Source organism: Bos mutus, chromosome 25 (genome assembly GCF_027580195.1).
Source record: "Bos mutus isolate GX-2022 chromosome 25, NWIPB_WYAK_1.1, whole genome shotgun sequence".
Lineage (NCBI taxonomy): Eukaryota > Metazoa > Chordata > Mammalia > Artiodactyla > Bovidae > Bos > Bos mutus.
The window spans coordinates 28,045,918-28,069,790 of record NC_091641.1 but is presented as its reverse complement, the minus strand read 5'-3'; the positions used below and the strand labels follow the sequence as shown (position 1 = coordinate 28,069,790).

Sequence of the window (23,873 nt, the reverse complement as noted above, 5' to 3'; positions counted from 1 at the left end):
GAGAAACCTAATAAACATGACCTCAGCTATGAGATCGGGGTCAGGATCAAGAGTGACCTGGATCAAGAGTAACCTTTAGAGTATGTGTCCTTGACAGAAGGCAAGGAGAATGGCACTCTCGCTCTATGATCTTCCTCCAAAAACCCATAGCCCCAGTCCAGTCATCAGAGAAATACCAGGCAGATCCCAGTGGAGGGACATTCAGCAAAACACCTGATGACTACTCCTTAAAATTGTCAAGGTCGTCATCAAAAGCAAGGACATTCTGGGACTTTCCTGGTGATCCAGGTGCTAAGACTTAGCACTCCAGAGTCTCTTGTTCAACACCTGGTCAGGGAACTAGATCCTACATGTTGCAATTAAGATCCAGTGCAGCCAGATAAATAAATACATATTATTTAAAAAAAAAAATGAGACCACTCTGAGAAACTGTCTCAACCAAGAGAAACCTAAGGAGACATGATGACTAAATGTCACGGGCTGTCCTGGATGGGATCCTGAAACACAGAAATGAGGACAATAGGTAAAAACCAAGGAAATGTGGACAAAGTGTGAACTTTCATAAAAAAACAAAACAAAACTGAGTATTTCTGGCCCTGATGTTTTTGCCTGTGGCCTTTCTGTTTAGGATTTTATCTTGCCTCTCACACTGGACTTTCAATCTGCCAAGTCCATTTCAACGTTTGTGTCTTTTCTCTTCTGCCATAATCTGACTCTCCCTCTGGTTTTCCAGTTTACAATCCTGTTGGTGAACACTGAACTTGACCCACTCATGCTCGCACAAAGCCCATAAGTAGGCTTCCCTGGCTGGTTTTCTTTGACCCTCGAGCATCCTGAATCCCAGGCAAACCACTCAGATAAGAATTCATCCTAGGCTGTTCCTCATTCTCAAACTTTCCGAGTTAAAATTATGTTCTCCAAGCAGTTTATGTCTCCAGTTAAGTTTCCAGGCAGAGAGAGATGAAATGAGCCACATGATTTTAAGGCTAAGCAATTTTTAAAAACTGAAATATTACTTTAGACAGTCTCAATTTATATTCCTGTAGATTCCAATCATCTTAGCCCACCAAGCGGGCTTTTAAGCAGCACCATCTGGTTCTCTACCCACCCTTGTGTGACCCGGGCCCTCCGCTTACTTCTGAATTGGTTTGAAAATTGGAAGTGTGAGGGAGCCTTACTAAAAGATGCATGATTCACAGCTCAGGGTAGATTCGTAATTGTCTATATTCATGAAGTTGTTCTGAGATTTCAGGGCTGGAGGACATTAAAAAAAAAAAAGAACTTTGAATAATAGGATGAACCTACAGAAATGCCAAAAAGCATTAGTTGTTTTTATGCAGTTTTAGTTGGACAGTTACCTTATTGTTATTATAGGGTTATCAATTTCCATGGTTTTAACTCAGCATTCCTAACAGTTCCCTCTGAATTAGAGAGAATACTTTGTTCTCTGGTAGGGTCTCAGAGGACCTCAGAAACCAAGCTGAGCCCTTCTGCTTGGGGTTGGAGAAATATGACAGAGCCACTTGGTGACTCATTGAGGGTCACTTAGAAGGGAAAATATGACATTACAGATTGTTAAATAAACTGCCAGAACTCACGTGTCACCCTCCTTCAAAGCCCCACTCTGGAAATATTGCACACACATCATTCAAATGGAAACCTGTCTTGGGGACCACAATCCCAATCCATGTTGAGGTCTTGTGAGCACCCTTAATGGTGATAAGCAACTTTTGTCTTGGAGAGGGAGTTTCATTTTTGGAAAAGTCATTCTGAGCCAGGTGGTGCAAATTAAGTAATCAAATCTTGTGAATATAAAAAAGTGAATATAGGTGTGTTAAACTATTTTGTCTGGAATGGCTCATAAATTTATTTGAAAGCAGTGATCAAAGAAGAGTTTGCTTATTGATCCCTCTCCTTATTCCAGAAAGGATTGAATCATCATATAGCTGTCTAATAAAAGTTTTAAAAGGCTTGAGGAATGTTAGGATTATTAGAAGCATTCTGAGGTAATTCCTTGAAGGATAATATTTATGACCCCATGGACTGTAGCCTGCCAGGCTCCTCTGTCCATGGGATTCTCCAGGCAAGAATACTGGAGTGGGTTGCTATTTCCTTCTGCAGGAGATCTTCCCAACCCAGAGATCTAACTTGGGTCTCCTGCATTGCAGGCAGAGTCATTACCAGGGAAGCCCTTATTCTAGAATAGTTGCTTAAAAATTTTTTTTTCCATTACCTTAATATCACCTCCCATTCCCTTCCCTCCAGACCTAAGGCTAGTTTTGTCAATGATGCTGGTGGGACTTAGTGCTTCTCGTTGTCCTTAGGTAGGCATGGAATGGGATGGGGTAAGAAGTAGGGCATTCCCACTAAAGGGAGTTCTGGGGAGGGAGGGAAAGTTGTCGCAGGAGCTCCTGGGGCTGATCTCTTCTGTCCTTCCCTGTCTCCAGCTTCAGCTGTGGTGTTGGTCTGAGATTGTCTGGTTTCTCTTTTGATGTCGGTGATGCTGCTGCTGCTTCTGATGGTGATGGTGGTGATGATGGTAGGGATGATGGTGATGATGGTAGAGATGATGGTAGTGATGGCAGGGATGGTGATGATCATGATGTTGCAGAAGATGATAAAGATGGTAATGATGATGGGGGTGGGGATGCTGATGATGATAGTACTTGTGGTCATTGACAACCTCGCGCTCCTTATGATGTACCAGGTGCCACATTAAGAGCCTTGCACACAACCTATCATTCAACTAGCACCACAACCAATGAGTAATCTATATTATTATCCCCATTTCACTAATGGTGGACCTTGATGGGGAGAGGCCACATGACCAGCTTACCAGCCTTGCAGGGCGTTATTATGGAATGAAGGAATATTGCAAAAAAAAAAAAAAAAGGAATATTGCAAGGTAGGGTTGTTAGACACACTTGACAAGTGAAAAAGCAAAATCTCAGAGAATGTAAGTATCTTGTCCAGGGTCACAAGCCAGTAAGGGGCAGAACCGGCATTTCTAGTTGAGTCATGCTATCAACTGAGGATGTTTGTTGTGTGATGGCTGCTGGCACTGAGCCAGGGGGGTGGATGGTCCCCAGTGAGCAGGAGGGCAGCCTTACTGCTTGGTTGCCCTACTTCCTTCAATGGGTCTAGGTCCCTTTCTACAGACCACAGATTTTGCCTGGGAGGATGATAATGACCCCACTCTGGAACGTTCCACAGTCAGTTTATCTGGTATCCTCTGTTATATAGACCGTGATTCACTGAATAATGGTCCCCAAAAGATGCCTACACTCCTATCCTCAGAACCTATGAGTATGTTACCTTATACAGCAAACAGGAATTATTGTTGCAGGTGGAATTAAGGTACAGACTTTGAGAAGAAGAGATTATAATGGATTACAAGAGTGGACCCAATCTAATCACATGAGCCCTTAAGATGAGAGAGCCTTTCTTGACTGAGTCAGAGAGAGATGTGAAGAACTAAGAAGGGTCAGAGAGATGTCCCATAAAAAGGACTCCTCCTGTCGTGGCTGACTTTGAAAATGGAGGAGGTGGCTGCTAACCAACGGTGTAGGCGACCGCCAGAAGCTAGAACAAGCGAGACTCATGTCAAACCTCTGACTCCAGAAAGATAAAGCAGTACATGTGCATTCTTTTAAGCCAATAAATGTGTGGTCATTTTCAAAGACAGCAACGAACAACTAATACTCAGGCTGATTTTTTTTTTTTTTTTACTTTTTCACCTCTTGCCTTTTATTGACAGTGAGTTGTTTTAGCTGGGGAGGCAGTTGAGCATGAAGTCAATGTGAGAAGTGATTATTGGCAGAGCAAAGCCCCTGTGGGGCTTGCATGGTCTCCCTTGTGTCACCTGTAACTTATTAGTTACAGTTCTCAGCTGGCATTTGAACAGAGAGGCCATTACCATTGCCCATGTTTTTCCTGTTCTTCCCCCAAGTCTGAAGTCCTCTATGTTCCTCTTTGTCCAGACAAGTGCTTCTGTAATGAAATAGCTAACATTTATTGAGTACACTGTGTTACGGGCTCTATGGATCCCCTCAGTTAATCTTCATAATGACCCCTTGCTGGGGATTACACCACTCTCTCCTCATTTCAGGAAACAAAGAAATGAATGAAGAAATCGCCTTAATGACATACAGATTATGGGGGCCTCCTCCAGAGAGATTCTGATTCAGTAGACTCCGGAGAGGTCCAGGGAAATGGATTTTTAAAAAAATGTTTTGGCTGAGCCACGATGTGGCATGTGGGATCTTAGTTCCCTGATGAGGGATCAAACCTGCACCCTCTGCATTGGAAGCACGGAGTCTTAACCATTGGACCACCAGGGAAGTCCCAGGAAGTGAACTTTGAATCACACCCACGTGGGTCTCTGGGCTTCCCAGTTAGTGCTAGTGGTAAAGAACCTGCCTGCCAATGCAGGAGACACTAAGAGATGCGGGTTTGATCCTTGGGTTGGGAAGATCCTCTGGAGAAGGAAATGGTAACCCACTCCAATATTCTTGCCTGGGGATTCCCATGGACAGAAGAATCTTGTGGGCTACAGTCCATGGGGTCGCAAAGAATCAGACATGACTGAAGCAACTTAGCAGCAGCAGCACGAGGGTCTCATATCTGCGCTCCCAAGAGCACTGTTGAAAGAGTGTGTCTCCATCACTAGTTTTTGGGGAGAGGGGAGTGAGTTTGTTTCCTATGTTGACATTCACAAATGTGTGAAGACGCTTTGGGTGGGTGGGAGGATGCTACTGGCTTCTAGGGTGCAGAGGCAAAGGATGCTGCTGAACATCCTACAACGCACAGGACGGCCCCCAGCTAAGAATCATCCGGCCCCTCATGTCAGTAGTGCTGATGGTAAAGAAACTCAGGTCCCAACAAAACTCAGAGGCTGTGGAGCAGAGAGGAGGTAAAACCCTTGCTTTTCCTTTGGTTTCTGAGCTTTCAGAATGAGCCTTCAGAGGTTCCCATATTCTTTGTCCTTCAGTTCAGTTCAGTCTCTCAGTTGTGTCCAGCTCTTTGTGACCCCATGACTGCAGCACGCCAGGCCTCCCTGTCCATCACCAGCTCCCAGAGCTTGCTCAAACTCGTGTCCATCGAGTCGGTGATGCCATCCAACCATCTCACCCTCTGTCATCCCCTTTTCCTCCCACCTTCAATCTTTCCCAGCATCAGGGTCTTTTCCATTGAGTCAGTTCTTTGCATCAGGTGGCCAAAGGATTGGAGTTTCAGCTTCAGCATCAGTCCTTCCAATGAATATTCAGGACTGATTTCCTTTAGGATGGACTGGTTTGATCTCCTTGCAGTCCAAGGGTCTCTCAAGAGTCTTCTCCAACACCACAGTTCTAAAGCATCAGTTCTTGGGTGCTCAGCTTTCTTCATAGTCCAACTTTCACATCCACACATGACTACTGGAAAAACCATAGCTTTGACTAGATGGACCTCTGGTTTTTAATATGCCATCTGGGTTGGTCATAGCTTTTCTTCCAAGGGGCAAGCATCTTTTAATTTCATGGCTATGTCCTTGCCCTCAATTTATAGATAAGGAAACTGAGGCTTTGGGACTTCCCTAGTGGTCCATTGGTTAAGAATCTGCCTTCCAACACAGGGCATGTGGGTTTGATTCCTGGTCTGAGAAGATCTCACGTGCCTCAGAGCAACTAAGCCTGTGCACCGCAACAAGAGAAACCAGCGCCATGAGAACGCTGCTCTCTGCAACTAGAGAAAGCCTGAGTGCAGCACTGAAGCCCCAGCACAGCCAAAAATAAATAAAATTAAGAAAAAAGAAACTGAGGCTGAGAGTTGAAGTCATTTGCCCAAGGGCAGCAGCTAGAAGGAGGCAGAGCCAGAACTTAAACCCATGTTGACTTGACTCCAGAGCCTGTTTATTAACCCTGTTGCTGATCAGACCTTCTCCCTAACTCCTTTCGTGACCTCAGACAAGGCAGATGTGGCTGAGAAAATAGAAACTCAGAGAAGCTTAAAAAAAAAATCATACCCAAAATCCCATTAGAGAATAATATCCGTGGTCACGATTTGAAGGCAAATCAGTTTCTTCAGCTGCAAAACCTTCCTTGTGGAGTGATTGTGATTATAAAGAGGCATTACATACGAGAAGGTGGCGTGCAGAGGGAGGTATGATTACTCGCAGGACCCAGAGGCATCCTTATTCACAAGGCGGAGGGGGAGGATACGGAGCGTCTGAATTAAAAGCAGTTACTTCATCTTCTTGGGAAATGGTGACTCATTAAGAGCAACCGACTGTTTCCCATTATATTCACTTCATAGCGAGAAGGCGAGATGCTTGATACATCCCATACTAGGATGTTTGAGGGGTTGAAATGAGCTTCTATCCTCCATGAATGATTGATGACAGTAAAAGGCTGGGGTATCACCAGGAGCCTTTGAAATGCATCAGGATATCTGTTCCCCAGTAATGGGGCTCAGATATCTTTCCCTGGTATTTAAGACTCTCCCTCGGGTTGATACCAGGAAGATGTGCCTGTGGGGACCTAGGGGGTGAGCTAAAGGACCTGGCTCCTTGGCTGAGGGCTAGCAGGGCCATTCTTGGACCCTTCATTCGGGGTGATGTGTGTGTGCATGCGTGCTCAGTCGCTTCAGTCATGTCCGACTCTTTGCGACTGTATGGACTGTAGCCCACCAGGCTCCTCTGTCCATGGGATTTCCCAGGCAAGAATACTGGAGTGGGTTGCCATGCCTGCCTCCAGGGGATCTTCCTGACCTGGGATTGAACATGCATCTCCTGCACTGCAGGCAGATTCTTTACCGCTGAGCCACTGGGGAGCAGGCGTGGGTCTAAATGACCAGCAGGCCCTCGTTCTCCAGGTTTGATGATGCTGATCTTGTCTCCTCCCCCACATTGGTCTGGCTTTTCCAGGGAAAGGACAGGTGCGAGTAGTAAGAATGATGCTGACCACCCTTTATCACACCCAGGCACTGCACCAAGCACTGGACGTGTCATCTTACTTCTTCTCCAGAGCAGCGACTCTATGAGGTAGGACTTACTGTCCATTTTACAGAGGAGGAAACTGAGTCTTGGGAAGAATCAGTAACATGGTCCAGATCACACAGTGACTGGTAGAGCCAGGACTTGAACTGGAATCTGTCCAAACCTAGCATCAGGGGAAAGCTGTGAGCTAATGACTTTTCTCCCTGACACATAAACCCCTTCTTAGAAGGTCAGCTTGATGAGAACAAGGCTTTTGTCTGTTTTGTTTCATCCTCATTACTTAGAGCAGGATCTGGCATGAAGCAGGTTTTCATTGATATTTATTAAATGAATAATAAGAGCAAACGTTACAGAGAAGTTTCTGTATGCCTGGCACGAAGATCAGCTGAGACATGAGTGATTGTCCCCATGTGGCAGATGAAGAAACTGAGGCCCAGACTCATCAACCGATGGGACCAAGATCAGCCTGGGAGGTGGTCGTGACACCTGAAAAGTTCATGCCCATAATGGCCCCTCTCATAGGCCGTCTTTGAGGGCTCACCTGGCTCTCACGGTACCTGTACCCAAAAAGCTTTTTCTCTTTTTCTTTAATGTTTTCAGCCGATGACACCTGCCATGGTAAGCATTCAAACAACACAGTTAACAGTGAATTGGGCTTCTTTGGTCACTCAGTGGTAAAGAATCCGCCTGCCTATGCATGAGACGCAGGATATGATCTTGGGTGGCCTCGGCCTGCAGTGGCTGGGGTTCCCAGCCAGCGACTGAGGCCGGGTTGCGTCGGTGAAAGCACCAAATCCTAGTCACTAGATCAGTGGTCAGTGACAAGGGCCCTGGCCCTTCAGCTTTGCAGAAAAGAATTCCTACAAAGATGGAAAGTAGTGAAACAGGTAAAGTGTTTATTGAGAAGTAAAATAGTACAGTCCGTGTGGAAAGACACACGGGCGCTCTCAGGAAGAGAGAGTCGCTGAGTTGCACCCTCGTGGCAGCTTGAATCACTTTTATGAGGCATTTTTCCGGGTTTCCTTTGGCCAGTCATTTGAATTTCCCCAGTTCACTGTCTGTATTTGGTATATCGCAGGACCCTCCCATGTGTGCGCACGCATCTCTTAGCCAAGATGGATCTTACTGAAAAGGCCTCTGGGTAGAACATCCCTTAACATAACTCCCCTTTGGTCTCCAAGGAGCCTTTCTGTGCATGTGTGGTCAAGGAGGTCTTCTGACTTGGGGAATGGGAAATACGTGGTCTGGGCCGGGCCCAGCCTCCTCCCTTAATTGTCCTGCTTTTTTCTTCTTGGAGTTTTGATCCGCAAGGACTGAATCTCCAATAGCTTTACCCTGGTGGACGGGCGCTCACCTGCCTCCTGCCTCAGTTCAGTCCCTGGGTAGGAAACATCCCCTGGAGAAGGAAATGGCAACCCACTCCAGTATTCTTGCTGGGAAATCCCATGGACAGAGGAGCCTGGCGGGCTATAGTCCATGGGGTCAAAAGAGTTGGATACAACTTAACGACTAAACAACAACAACAAATACAGTAAATCAGCCGCATCAGATGTATTAACAATGGTGGGCATTAGGGGAAGGGCAGATAGGAATTCTCTGTAGTGTCTTTGCAACTTTTCTATACATAAAAATTTATTCCAAAAATTTTAAAAAGTTTATTACAAAATTCAGATAGTTTCTCTCCTGGCGTTAGGTTCTTCCCTGGTGTCCCAGTGATTAAGACTTTGCCTTCCAATGTGCAGAGTGCAGATTTGATCCCTGGGTGAGGAAGCTAAGATCCTAATGCCTGGGTGGACAAAAAACCAAAACATAAAACAAAAGTAATATTGTAACAAATTCAATAAAGACTTAAAAAAAAAAGTCCCACATCTATTCACAGGATAGAAAAGGACATATTAGGCTGAAGGTGATTGTCCTCTGATGCTTACCCGCAGGCTCCCCCGTTCTCCAAAGGCCCTTCTCTTGTGTGTCCTTTTGAGGATGTTCCAAGGATGCTGGGCGCCAGTAAGTGTTTGTGGGACTGAAATGAATACATCCACCATCATTAAATTGCTTCTATGATACAAGCTGGGTTAAAATAATGACTCAAAATGGCTGATTCATCTTTGGGCGAAAAAATCTGACACACTTGCCTTCACGCCTCAGTTCTCATTTAATTTCCAATGAGAACTCAAGAGATTGAGCCCCCTGCTGTTTGTTGAGGGACCCTCAGAAGCAAATCGTGTCATGTCCTTCCACATCCTGTCAGACATGGAGATGAGGCTGTCCCCAGGGCCTCTAAGTCCTTTCCAACCAAAGGAACTGGAATTTGATTCTACGGAAGCTTTCCCGGGGGTAGGAAGGGTGACCCTGGCACCCAGAGGCTCTTAGCCTCAAACTGGAATGCTGTGACCCTTGTCCCCCATGTCCTCAGCCTGCCTTTTGTCTGTGGAAAAGCTTTAGTGAAAGAATGAGTTTAATCGGAAAAGTGAGAAAATGCAGAAACGAAGGAAACCAAATAATAATGTAGCCATTAATCACAGTCAGGACCTTGATTTCCTTCTCCTGTGTTGTAGATCATGTTCTAAGCCATATCCTGTGAGCTCTCTTATAGATGCTGAAACCACCACCCAGTGGAAGAAGTTAACTACATGATGACCAGACTCTAGCCATGCCTAAGCTGCCACAATTTTGAGAACTGGCCACAGGGACATGGAAACAAACCAGCCCCGGAACTGAAGGAATTGTACCTAAAAGAATCAAAATGATGCTGGTCAGACCACTGATGACTCATTTCAAGATGACTGTCAGAGCTGACTGTGCTATTTCTGCATGTAGCCCCCTCCCTCTGTCTATAAAAGCTGTTGCCCACTGACTGTTGGGTGAAGGGGGGGTGGAGTCAGCCTTTGGACAGGTGCCTGCCCTCCCCACTAGTTGCCAGCATCCAAAATAAAGCAAACTTGCCTTTCACCAACCTGGCTTCTTTAATGGCTTTTAAGTGGCGAGCAGCTAGATCTGAGTTCGGTGACAAAACCACAATGAATTAGGTTGCACGAAAATTACAGGCATCCTTCAATTTATTGTGCTTCCCAGATATTGTGTGTTTTACAAACTGAAGTTTTATGGCATCTCTGTGTCAAACAAGTCTGTCTTGCCACTTTTCCAATAGCATTTGCTCACTTCGTGTCTCTGTGTCACGTCTTGGTAATTCTCACATTCCAAACCCTCCGCCAGCAGAAAGATTATGACTCACTGAAGGCTCAGATGATGGTTAGCATTTTTTAGCCATCAAGTATTTTTAAATTAAGGTGCATACATTGTTTTCTTTTTTTTAGACAAAATGCTCTTGCACATTTGATTACAGTAAAGTGCAAACGAAATTCTTTTGTGCACTGAGAAACCAAAAACTTTGTGTGATTGCTTTATTGAGATACTTACTTTATTGCAGTGGTCTGGAACTGAGCCCACAATATCTCCTGTACTTTTTTTTTTTTTTTCCAATTATCGACCTTTACAATTGTCAAAGAAGCCTCAGTTTGATGGTTTGTCTTTAACACCTCTCCAGTACTTGCCAACTATGTAGTACTTACTCATCTACATGGTTAAGAAAGAAAAGTTAGGCTTTCAATCTGAGCTCTAAGCAGGCTACAGTATTTAGTCAGAATTTGATAAGATCACTTTATTTCCATTGGACTTACTGTTATGATTATTTTCTAACTATACTAAGTGATATTGACAGTATGTATGGATATGATAATGCAATTTCCTTTAAGGAGTTTATATAAGTGAAAAAAGTCAATGTAAAGAATATTGAATACATGCTGGTATAGTTAGTGTCTTAGCTCAGGCTGCTGTAACAAAGTATCATAGACTGAGTGACTTGAACAACAGTTATTTCTCACAGTTCTAAAGGCTGGGAAGTCCAAGATCAAGGCACTGGCAGATCTGGTGTTTGGTAAGGACCCTCTTTCTGGTTTGTAGATGACTATCTTCTTGTGTTCATACATGGTGAACAACAGAGAGACAGGAAGCAAGCTCTGATGCTTCATATAAGGGCACTAATCCATTATGGGGGCCCCACCCTTGTGACCTCCTATAACCCTGATTACCTCTCAAATACTCCACCTCCAAACACCATCACACTAAGGGTTAGGGTGTCAACATAGGACTTTGGCAGGGTGAGGGGAGGACACAAGCATTCAGTCCCCAACATAATGTGTGTGTGTGTGTTCAGTCACTTAGTCATGTCCGACTCTTTGGCCTCATGCACTGTAGCCCGCCAGGCCCCTCTGTCCATGGAATTTTCCAGGCAAGAATACTGTAGTGGGTTCTCATTTCCTCCTCCAGAGTATCTTCCCAACCCAGGGATTGAACCTGAGTCTCCTGCCTTGGCAAGCAGATTCTTTACCATCAGTGCCACCTGGAAAGCCTGACCGATAGTACATGATTGTGGTGAATTCTGCGCAGTGATTGAGGTTTTGGAAATGCTATCCTGTAGCCCTTTGACCTACAGCCTGGGCTTTGGAATCAGACAGTCCTGGGTCTGTGCCATTCACTGGTTGAATGACTTTGGCCAATCACTTATGTTCCTTCTGAGCCTCATCTTATTAACCTATAAAGAGAGGGTGATAATGTGCGTACCTACCTGCCAAGGTATTTAGGAGCAGGATGAGTTAGTGCTGGACTCCTAGTGATGCTTCATATGTGACAGCTCTGGGTACATGAAATGAGGAAGCAGAAACAGAAGTGGGTATTGCCCAGGGGACCCTGGACTTAGATTCATGTTGTGACCCATGGCTGGAGACGACTGACCGGGGAAGATTTCTCTTTTGGTCCCCAGCAGTTTCCCTTCTCTCTAAATTTAAATGATAAATTTCTAGGAGACCGTCAGCCCTCGCTTGCCATGCCCACCATCACCGCCCTGTCCCCAGGTAGCTTCACGTTTTCAAGATAAATGATTAAACCTGCAGGAGCATCCCAGTCATGTCCGGTGCTCAGTGCTCAGCTCTTGCTTGCCAGTGCTGCTGTGCTCATGAGGCGTGAGTCTTCCTGGTGTGGCATTTGGGGATAAAAAAGATGGATTTAGCTGCTTCATCCCCCAGAAGTGACTCAGCTGCTTTAAGCTGAGTGACAGCCATGGCAGTTGGAGCCCTGGGGACTTCTGTGCCTTAGTGCTCTGCTTGTTCTAAACAACCATGCTTTGCTCTCTTAGATCCTTGTAGCAACCATCTTCTCTAGCTGTCCTGAAATGCTTATCCAGCTCCTCCTGGGATTTGTCCTTGTGGACACATCCACTGTTGGTTGCCTTCCTTCTACCTGGAGAATGTTGCCGAGGTTTCCATCATGCTAGTTCTGTCATACAAGGTCAGACTGAAAGAAACCATGCATGATATTCACTTACTGACATCTTGTACCCGCATTTCTCAGGGTCTGGGCTGAAGACCCCCTGCATGAAGGTCCTTGGACCTGACCCCTGCCCCTCAGCCCAGGTGTATCCTAATTCCTGGGGCAGAGCTCCCCAGATAATCACCTGCTAGATCTTTAAAACAGCTCCTCTTTGTTGACATATATACACCACCATGCGTGTAATAGCTAGCTATTGGGAACTTGCTATAAAGCACAGGGAGCTCAGCTCAGTGCTCTTTAATGACCTAGAGGGGTGGGGAGGGGGTAAGGGGTGGGACGGAGGGGATATGTATACCTATAGCTACCTCACTTTGTTGTACACCAGAAGCTAACACAACGCAGTAAAGCAATTATACTCCAATAATTTAAAAAATGAAATTAAAAAATAGCTACTCTCCATATATCTAAGGCAATAAAATAGACTCAGTTTTCTGATTGCTAAGCTGATGATGATACTTCTTAAGTGGGGAGGTAGTTCTTAAGTGAATAGAATTGATGGCAACAAAGACTTTGGAGTAGGACAGGTCTGGTTTTAAATCTTGACCCCACCACTTTCTCCATTTCTTGAGCCTTGACTTGCTCTTCTGTGAAAGGGGGATGAAAACAGTTTTTATCACCCAGGGCTATTTTGGGAGTTAAATAAGGTGATTTGATCCTAGCATGTAATAAGTGCTAAATAAATGTTAGCTATTATTGTTACTGTCTAAATGTGTGGGTTTTTTTAACCTAATTTAAATTAGGGGAATGATAGCATCTACCATCTAGGGCAGGGGTTGGCAAACTTTTTCTACAAATATTTGCAGTTATGTGGGCCATGCAATCTCTGTTACAGCTACTCATCCTATTGGTGTAATGCAGAAACAGCCATAAGCAATACATAGATGAATGAGCATGGCCAGTGTTCCAATAAAACTTTATTTGCAACATCAGGGTGGGGACTGGCTTTGGCCCATGGTCATGGCACCCCACTCCAGTACTCTTGCCTGGAAAATCCATGGACAGAGGAGCCTGGTAGGCTGCAGTCCATGGGGTCGCTAAGAGTCGGACACGACTGAGTGACTTCACTTTCACTTTTCTCTTTCATGCGTTGGAGAAGGAAATGGCAACCCACTCCAGTATTCTTTCTTGGAGAATCCCAGGGACGCCGGAGCCTGGTGGGCTGCCATCTATGGGGTCACACAGAGTCGGACACGACTGAAGTGACTTAGCATTAGCATAGCTGGTTAACCCCTCACCTAAGGTGTTGTGAAGATTAAATGAGATGAGACTTGTAATGAGCCTAGCAAGACTTTGCCAACAAAAGTCTGTATAGTCAGAGCTATGTTTTTTCCAGTAGTCATGTATGGGTGTGAAAGTTGGACCATAAAGAAGGTTGAGTGCCAAAGAATTGATGCCTTCGAATTGTGGTGCTGGAGAAGACTCTTAAGAGTCCCTTGGATAGCAAGGAGATCAAACCAGTCAATCCTAAAGGAAATCAACCCTGAATATTCATTGGAAGGACTGATGCTGAAGCTGAAGCTCCAATCCTTTGGCTTACCTGTGTGAAGAGCTGGCTCATTGGAAAAGAGCCTGGTGCTGGGAAGGATTGAAGGCAGAAGGAGAAGGGGATGACAGAGGATGAGATGGTTGGATGGCATCACCGACTCAATGGACATGAGTTTGAGCAAACTCTGGGAGAGGGTGAAGGAGAGGGATGCCTGATGTGCTGCAGTCCACGGGGTCGCAAAGAGTCGGACACAACTTAACAACTGAACAACAACAGTGCCTGGCACAGAGAAAGGATTCGAACTGTTCCATCCTGATTTGAACTCCAGGCTTTGCTCCTTTCTCCAGGGGAAAGAAAGCATCTATGAGCAGGACTTTTCAACAGAAGGATCAGTGCCATCCTCTGCCCCAAGTCAAAGCTAAATGTTCATCTCAGCACCTGGAGCCTGGCAGTGCCACCACCTCCGTCCTCCCCCGAGGATGGAGGTAAAATGCCAATCCATGGGGTGTGATTAATCTTCTCTGTCCCACGCTTCACCCCAGGGTGTCTTGCCATTTTCAGCGTGTGTCCTGTGGAAATCAGGTTGTCTGTCTGAACCGTGATGGCTGAGAAATAAGGATACTCACGTCTTTGGAATGGTTAACTATGCGCCTTTGCATCCGTAGATTCATTTAGCTCTCACCCGGAGGCTGTATAATGTGGTGAAGGCATGTGGTTAGGGAGAAGAGAGAGAGGCTAGATTTGAATTCTGTCTCTGTAACATTCTGGTTGCGTGATGTTGGCCAAGTCACCTTCCTTCTCTAAGCTTCAGATACATCCTCTATGAAATAGAGATTAAATGAGATTGTACATATAAAGCCTCCAGCACAGCTTAGCATATGATAGCTATTAAATCCCATTTTGTAAAGGAAGAACATGATACTAAGACATAAAAAGGCTCACCAACAATCATGAACTGGTGATTGGCCTCAGTTCAAAGATCTTTAACTCTGGCCCCTGGTGGTCCAGTGGCTAAGACTCTGTGTTCCCAATGCAAGGGGTCCAGGTTCAATCCCTGGTCAGGGAACTGGATCCCACATGCCGCAACCAAGAGTTCGAATGCCGCAAGTAAAGATTCACATCCTGCAACTAAAAAAAAGAGAGAGAGAGATGGTGTGGCAGAGCATGGGGATAACAAAGGTAATTGTAACTGTGCATCAAGCATAGCGTGTCTCTGTTAATTCAGTTCTCACAACAGCCAGGTTGGAAGGAGTTAGCAGATGCAGAGAATGTGATGTTGGCCTCAGAGTAAAGCAAGAACATTCCCTCCTCTGTGTCTCCTCTGCCGATGAAGGGTCGTCAGACTACGGCATCCTTTAAAACCCAGCCATTCGCTCTGGAAATGCGGCCTAAAGGCACCTCTTAGATGCACACAGAGATTTATCTCTGAGAATGCTCATCCCAGCGCTGCTTCTAGTGGGGGAAATGGCAAACAACCTAAGTGTCTGGGGGTTGGTGAAGTGATTCATGACACAGCCACAAATAGCAAACCACACAGCCTTTCACACTGCTGCTGGGGAAGAGCATCCAAGGACGTGTGGAAACACTCACGGAATGTTCAGTGAAATGAGCAGGTAATAAAATGGTGAGACCCTAACTTTATATTACAAAAACCAGACCTCCATGATGGTGTGTGTGTGTGTATACATATATAAATATAGGGCCTCCCAGGTGATTCTAGTGGTAAAGAACCCACCTGCCAATGCAGGAGACATAAAATGAGATGCGGGTTCAATCCCTGGGTCGGAAAGATCCCCGGAGGAGAGCATGGCAACCCACTCCAGTATTCTTGCCTGGAGAATCCCGTGGACAGAGGAACCTGGAGGGAGACAGTCCATAGGGTCGCAAAGAGTCGGACACAACTGAATGACTTAGTGTGTGCATGTGTGTGTATGTATATATGCACATAACATCTTGAACTACTCACATCTTGATATGTGTTTTTGCACTCCTAAAAAAAAATGCATGTGTTTATATATAACATTATACATATAAAACACACACACATATATAAAACCATATGTGTCACCCTATATATGCATGCTATAGGTGCATGCATAATATAATATATATATATAATATATATATTATATATATATATATAATATATATAATGACATAAATTACCACATGTATGCATTGGAAGAATGAACATAAAAAAGTTAATGTCAGTATATGAAGAGAGATGTATATACATAGATCCACATACATGCATAGTGTTATGGATTCAATGTTTATATCCCCCACAAATTCATATGTTGGAGCCCTAATCCCCAGTGAGGCTGATTTGGAAATGAGAAAGCTGTTGTTGTTCAATCACTAAGTCCTGTTCAACTCTTTACAACCCCATGGACATCAGACTTACCTGTACTTCACCGTCTCCCGGAGCTTGCTCAAACTCATGTCTGTTGAGTCAGTGATGCCATCCAACCATCTCGTCCTCTGTCACCCGCTTCTTCTTCTACCTTCAATCTTTCCCAGCATCAGGGTCTTTTCCAATGAGTCGGCTCTCTGCATCAGGTGGCCAAAGGATTGAAGCTTCTGCTTCAGCATCAGTCCTTCCAATGAATGTTCAAGGTTGATTTCCTTTAGGATTGACTGGTTTGATCGCCTTGCTGTCCAAGGGACCCTCAAGAGTCTTCTCCAGCACCACAGTCGAAAAGCATCAATTCTTCGGTGCTCAGAACTGAGATTAAATGAGGTCATTAAAAGTGGCGCCCTGATCTCATAGAGTTAGTGTCTTTCTAAGAAGAGACACCGGAGAGTTCTCTCTGCATGCACATGAGGGGGCCATGTGAGTACAGTGAGAAGGTGGGCATCTGCAAGCCAGGAAGAGAGTTTTCACCAGAACCTCACCTTGCCAGACCTTGATCTGGAACTTCTAGCCTCCAAAACCAGGAGAAAATAAATGTCTATAGTTTAAGCTCTGCAGCTTCTGTTGTTTTGTTATGGTAGCCCTAGTGAACCAGTATATGTGCATATATACATTGTTGTTCAGTCGCTAAGTTATGTCTGACTCATTGCAACCCCAGGGATTGTAGTACGTACGCTCCTGTAGCAGGCTCCTCTGTCCTCCACTATCTCCCAGAATTTTGCTCAAATTCATGTAATAATTGCCTCCCGCTCTTCCCCAGGAGCATTTTGGATACCTTCTTGACCTGGGGGTGCTCATCTTCCACCATCGTATCATTTTGCCTTTTCATACTTTTCATACCCCATGTCCATGGGATTCTCCAGGCAAGAATACCACGTGCTCCAGTGGACCACATTTGGTCAGAACTCCTCACTATGACCCATCCACTTTGGGTGGCTCTGCACAGCATGGCTCGTAGCTTCATTGAGTTACACAAGCCCCTTTGCCACAACAAGGCTGTGATCCATGAAGCGGGTGTATATACATATATACATGCAGATATATTTATATACAGTCATATATATGTAAGGGCTTCCCATGCAATGCAGTTGGTAAAGAATCTGCCTGCCAATATAGGAGACATGGGTTTGATACCTGAGTTGGGAAAATCCCCTGGAGGAGGAAATGGCAACCCACTCCAGTAATCTTGCTTGAAAAATCCCGTGAACAGAGGAGTCTGGCAAGTTACAGTCCATGGGGTCACAAAGAGTTGGACACAACTGAGTGCACACACACATACACACACACGTATATAGTGTCTTTCTATATATTTGATAATTATATGGTTCTGTGTGTGTGGCATACATATGGTCTTATATTTTTTTGACATATGGCTTTACTTATATGACAATATATATATATATATACATATAACTATCAATATAAAGTCAGAAGAATGTCCATCAAAATGTTCCCTCTGGGCAGAGAGGTTGTAGATGACTTTTTACCTCGTTCTTCTTTGCTTATCTCTGTTATCTGAATTTTCTACAACAAACTTGTATCATTTCACGTTACTATTGCTTACATTACTTAGTATTCCTATAAGATAATTATTAATGGTATAGCTAAAAGTAATTATCACACCCATTTTTCTGCCTAAAAATGCTGGTCTTGGAGACTGGGACAGGATGAATGGCCATGGTCAAAAGGACCGAGACTCAGAAGCTGGGACCAGGCAGGGACTGCCAAGGGCACGTTATAACCTTGAACAGGTTTGGGTGACCCCTGCCTGAGCCTCCTTCTGCCTTGTAACAGGGTTCCCATGGAAACGTGCTTTCTAGTTTCTAAAGGGCCCGCTCACAAATACAGACTTGCAACACTGGCAAAGATCCGTGTGCCTTCTTGGGGTGTGAAGGTCGCTGGAGCAAGGCGGGGACTGTCCCAAAGGGAATTCTTGAAAACCCTTACAGCCCTCGGGGTCTTGACGCCTGCATTTTATATCTCCTGCACAGATCAGCTGGACATCATCTCCATGGCAGAGACAACCATGAGGCCGGAGGAGATCGAGCTGGAGATGGCGAAAATCCAGCGTCTCCGGGAAGTCTTGGTCCGACGGGAATCTGAGCTCAGGTTTATGTAAGTGCTTGGGGGAAGTGGCCAAGAAAAGGAAGGAGTGAGGAGGGGGAGGATGCCCGGGAACCTGACATTTACTGTTGATAACTGTGTGCCAGCCTCATTCTCACTACTGCCTCGAGAAGTGGCTATCTGTTCCTCTATTTCTTATTCCTGTGTGCTCAGTCGCTCAGTCGTGTCCGACTCTTTGCAACCCCATGGACTGCAACCTGCTAGGCTCCTCTGTCCATGGAATTTTACAGGCAAGAAATACTGGAGTGGCATTTCTTCCTCCAGAGGATCTTCCTAACCCAGGGGTTGAACCTGCATCCCTTGCATCTCCTGCATTGGCAGGCGGATTCTTTACCTCTCGTGCCTCCTGGGATGCCCTATTTCTTAGTATATAACTGTTAGTCAATATAAAACCCTATAAAAGATGATTAAATTACTATCTGGGTCTTGCTTTTTTTTTTTTTTTTTATTTTTATTGTTTACATTCTCAAAGAGCATAAAACTTATATTTGGTTCTAAAATTATAGTTAAGCTTCTGTTCTTATCTACAGATTTTTTTCTAACATTAAAAACATATCACAAAGGGTGGGATGAATCGAGAGATTAGAATGGCATACATATACTGCCATGTGTAAAATAGATAGCTAGTGGGAACCTGCAGCATAGCACAGGGGGCTCAGCTCGGTGCTCTGTGGTGACCTAGTGGAGTGAGATCAGGGGGAGGAAGGTCCACAAGGGAGCGGATATATGTATACATATAACTGATCCATGCTGTTGCACAGCAGAAACTAACACAACATTGTAAAGCAACTGTACCCCAATTTAAAAAAAATTACTAGCGTTGACAATATACTCCCCATGTTTTAAACGGAAAGGCAACAGAGAACGTGAGCTCAGCTTTAAAGTACTGAAGGGCTGTCTTCAGCCTGCAGGTGCTCAGAGGGGCCAAGGCTGCTTTTGCAACAATGGCTCTCACTGAGCATTTCCTGATCTTTGCATTGTGTGTGTGTGTGTGTGTGTGTGTGTGCATGTTATCCCCACATCTGGCACACACACGTCAAGTGCTCAGAGACATTAGGCCAACATGTAAGCTACAGCCCTGGGCCAGGCCAGCATAAGCTCTTGACTTGTGACCTCACTAAATTTCCCCATCGTCCTCATGAGTCTGATCGCTTAGAGACAAATGTCAACAGTAGACACTTGGATAAATCAAATTAACCAAATGATACAGAAGGATGTCAATGCTGTCAGGACATTTCGGAGGCTCAGTGACATACTCCCAGGGAGGGGCTGGCTTCTTGGCGCCCAGAAGTCTTGCTAGCAGCCTGCAGACAGCGGTGGATAACAATGAGGGTTCCCCCCACCAAGCCCCGCCTTTAGAGTATGTAGCCTTGTCTGGAGGCACAGAATTTTATCGATCTCAGAGATGCACAGCAGACTCCAAGATGGCCGGGTAGAGATCATGGCCCACTCAGACCTGGACAAACACCTCATCCATCATCTGTGGCCTTCTGGGCTAAGGGGCTGGGTGTGGACCCTTCTGGAATTTGGTTTCCCGGTTCTTTCTCAAAGCCAGGCCTTCACACTGCTATAGGGTTTAAGGTGCAGGTAGGTCCTAGTCTTGTCTCCATTTTAGAGAAGGAATATGCAGGTCAGGAAGCAACAGTTAGAACTGGACATGGAACAACAGACTGGTTCCAAATAGGAAAAGGAGTCCGTCAAGGCTGTATGTTGTCACCCTGTTTATTTAACTTCTATGCAGAGTACATCATGAGAAACGCTGGGCTAGAGGAAGCACAAGCTGGAATCAAAATTGCCAGGAGAAATATCAATAACCTCAGATATGCAGATGATACCACCGTTATGGCAGAAAGTAAAGAACTAAAGAGCCTCTTGATGAAAGTGAAAGAGGAGAGTGAAAAAGTTGGCTTAAAGCTCAACATTCAGAAAACTAAGATCATGGCATCCAGTCCCATCACTTCATGGAAAATAGATGGGGAAACAGTGTCAGACTTTATTTTTGGGGGCTCCAAAATCACTACAGATGGTGATTGCAGCCATGAAATTAAAAGACGCTTCCTCCTTGGAAGGAAAGTTATGACCAACCTAGACAGCATATTCAAAAGCAGAGACATTACTTTGCCAACAAAGGTCCATCTAGTCAAGGCTATGGTTTTTCCAGTAGTCATGTATGGATGTGAGAGTTGGACTATAAAGAAACCTGAGTGCTGAAGAATTGATGCTTTTGAACTGTGGTGTTGGAGAAGACTCTTGAGAGTCCCTTGGCCTGCAAGGAGATCCAACTAGTCCATCCTAAAGGAGATCAGTCCTGGGTGTTCATTGGAAGGACTGATGCTGAAGCTGAAACTCCAATCCTTTGGCCACCTGATGTGAAGAGCTGACTCATTTGAAAAGACCCTGATGCTAGAAGGAATTGGGGGCAGGAGGAGAAGGGGATGACAGAGGATGAGATGGTTGGATGGCATCACCGACTCGATGGACATAGGTTTGGGTGGACTCTGGGAGTTGGTGATGGACAGGGAGGCCTGGCGTGCTGCAGTTCATGGGGTCGCAAAGAGTTGGACCTGACTGAGTGACTGAACTGAACTGAGCTGGAGGTTAAGAAACTGACCCAAGGTTTCTTTAGCTAATAAGTAGCTAAGGTAGGATGCAGTCTGAGTCCAGAGTTTTTATTAAGTGAGTGAATGAGTGAAGGAAGGAGGGAAAGAAGGAGGGAAGGAAAGAATGAAGGAAGAAAGGAAGCTCTCAATGTATTTCCCGAGATGATGTCTTGAAGAGTGTAAGCTCTTGAGGGCAGAGATCTGATCCATCGCCTCCTCTATTGAATTCTCCCAGAATCTTGAACAATGCCCAGCACTTATTAGGCCAATTAGTATTTGATGAATGTGCAAAAATTGTTCTTTCACATTCCATCCTTACCCCAATAGCTTCCCTTCACACACACACACACAGACGCACATACACACAACACCCCTTTGCATAGGATATGGGAGAAATAAAATTTTAGACTGTACTAAGCATTTACAGGCTCAGGTGGGAAGCTCTGAGTGAGAGGAATGTGATAGCCTTTGACTGAAACAGCCCCAATAACTGTAGCTGTAATAACCAGGACAAGATTGGTTTTGTCACACCTGCTCGGAAGTAATCAAGTTACCCCTCGGCTCCCCTGGAGTCTGTATGAGTCAGATCCTATTTCATGGCAGAGGGTGTCTTCTCACTTGACTGTCTCCCACTGTGCTGACTCTTTCTGGATCTAAAGGCTGCTGTCCCAACACCCCTGAAGATGAGCATTGTCCCTTTGTGGGTTTCCATTTTCTCTCCGCGTCCTGCCCTCTCCTCTGGGGCTCACGGCTTCTGCTAGTTCTGCCTCCCCGGGAGCTAGCATGAATTCACAGGAAGTGGGCTCAGGATCATACTGGCTCTCTCCTGTCCTTGTCTGTGTCCTCAGGCACACGACAGTTTTCAAAAGGACTGCTGTTTACCTCGGGTACTGATATACTGCACACACGCTATGCATGTTGCATACATTTGCTCACTTATTTCAACTTTTTGAATCATAAACCCATTCTGAGGGAGTGGATTCTATTCCTTCTACTTTACTGATGAGAAAACGGCAATTACAGAGGTGAGATAACTTTTTCAAGGTCACGAGCTTGTAGAGGTGGACCTGGGATTTGAACTCAAGGTGTGTTTCTGAGGGGCAGAGCCCTGAACCTTAAGTTGGCCCCTTACTTATTCCCAGCAGAAGGACGCCTTTTCTCTTCGCCTCACTCTTCTAGAATGCAAAGACAGACTCCTGCTGGGAGGTCCCCAATCCCACAGTCCCACACTGGGTACCATCTTGTTCCGCCATCTCGAATGCAATTGGGCGGAAACGGAGATGGTTCTGATGCATCAGGCTTTGGACTTTTTCATAGCCTTTCTCTGGAGAGAAGTGATTTATTTGAAGCCTAACATGAGCTCCAACTTAGTCAAGGTTTTCAAGTCAACCTGCTGGGAATTTGCAGTAGTACCCTGTTCCTCTAAGGGTCCTCGGGGACGACAAGAGTCAACATTTATAGAACCCTCACTGAGGGTAAGGCCTTTGTGGAGCCCTATGCATACATTGTAATATAACCTATAAAAAGCGCTTGCTAATGGAATGACCAGTCAGGTGCACCCGCAGCATAACTGCTTACCCTAAATAAGGCTCATGAGGTCAGGTTCAGAGAAGGGCTTTGAGTGACCCCAGCGGGCACGTGTCTCCACCACACACCAGGGGCATCTGCTTTGGATGTTTTCCCTTCACTGGTCTCCTGCTTTCCAAGTTCTTAACTGGCACTTAGAGATCTCCCTCTTGAAATCTGGCAATTTTATGAGCTTCATTTGAAAGAGGGAATAAATGCCTCAGTATCACAAAAACGCCTCTTTAATTGGTGGCAAATGTCCAGGAGGTGAAACTTGAAACCTCCTTTGTTCCACCTTTGACCCCTGATGCCACCCACCTGCCATTCCCTCCCGCTGCAGCCCCATCCCATGCCTCTCGCCATCCTGGCCTGCGGAGGCTGTCAATAACCCCAGATTCATTTTCTCACCCTTGATTCCAGCATTGACTCACACCGTTAGCTTTGCATAACTCCTCCTGCAGCCCCTGCCAGCCCACCTCAGCCCTTCTGCATCACCTCTGCAAGCCTGGTCCTGCTGTTTATCTGGGTTTCTAAGTATCTTCAGAGGTGAGGGAGGGGGCCGTTATCTTCATTTTACACTGTGCTCTGGGCAGCGGTATCTTCTACTTAATGAGTCAGAGCTGCAGCGGGCAGCAGAGATGGGTGTGTGAAGGATAGATTTCAGGAGCACAGTCCTTGAGTTCCAGTATCTCCAGACTCTGGGCTTGGACCCCAGTAACTTCATTTTATTACGAAGGACTGAGCAGAAATAGAGACACAGATGTAGAGAACAAACATGTGGATACCAGGGGGAAAAAGAGAGGGCGGGATGAATTGGGAGATTGAGATTGACACATATACGTATATGTATAAAATAGACAATGAGAACCTATTTATAGCACAGGGAATTCTACTCAGTGCTCTATGGTGACCTAAATGGGAAGAAAGTCCAAAAAAGAGGGGACATATAGCTGATGTAGGTGTAGCTGATTCACTTTGCTGTATGGTAGAAATTAACACAACATTGTAAAGCAACTGTTGCTGTTGTTCAGTCATTCACTTGTGTCCGACTCTTTGCAACCCCATGGACTACAGCATGCCAGGCTTCCCTGTCCTTCACTATCTCCTGGGATTTGCTTAAACTCATGTCCATTAAGTTAGTGATGCCATCTAACCATCTCATCCTCTGCCACCCTCTTCTCCTTTTGCCCTCAATCTTTCCCAGCATCAGGGTCTTTTCCAGTGAGCTGGCTCTTCACATCAGGTGGCCAAAGGACTGTAGCTTCAACGTCAGCAACAGTCCTTCCAGTGAATATTCAGGGTCCACTTCCTGTAAAGCAACTATAC

At 45.3% G+C, this 23,873-nt stretch overlaps 1 protein-coding gene across 1 annotated transcript in view; it reads left to right on the top strand.

The window, feature by feature from the left end:
* The window catches only part of BMERB1 (bMERB domain containing 1), a 145,773-nt gene that overhangs the window by 68,634 nt on the left and 53,266 nt on the right, over positions 1-23,873 (top strand). Inside the window, exon 2 of the mRNA XM_005906335.3 lies at positions 18,249-18,372. Coding sequence (XP_005906397.1) covers positions 18,249-18,372 — 124 coding nt within the window. The remainder of the gene's footprint in view (positions 1-18,248; positions 18,373-23,873) is intronic.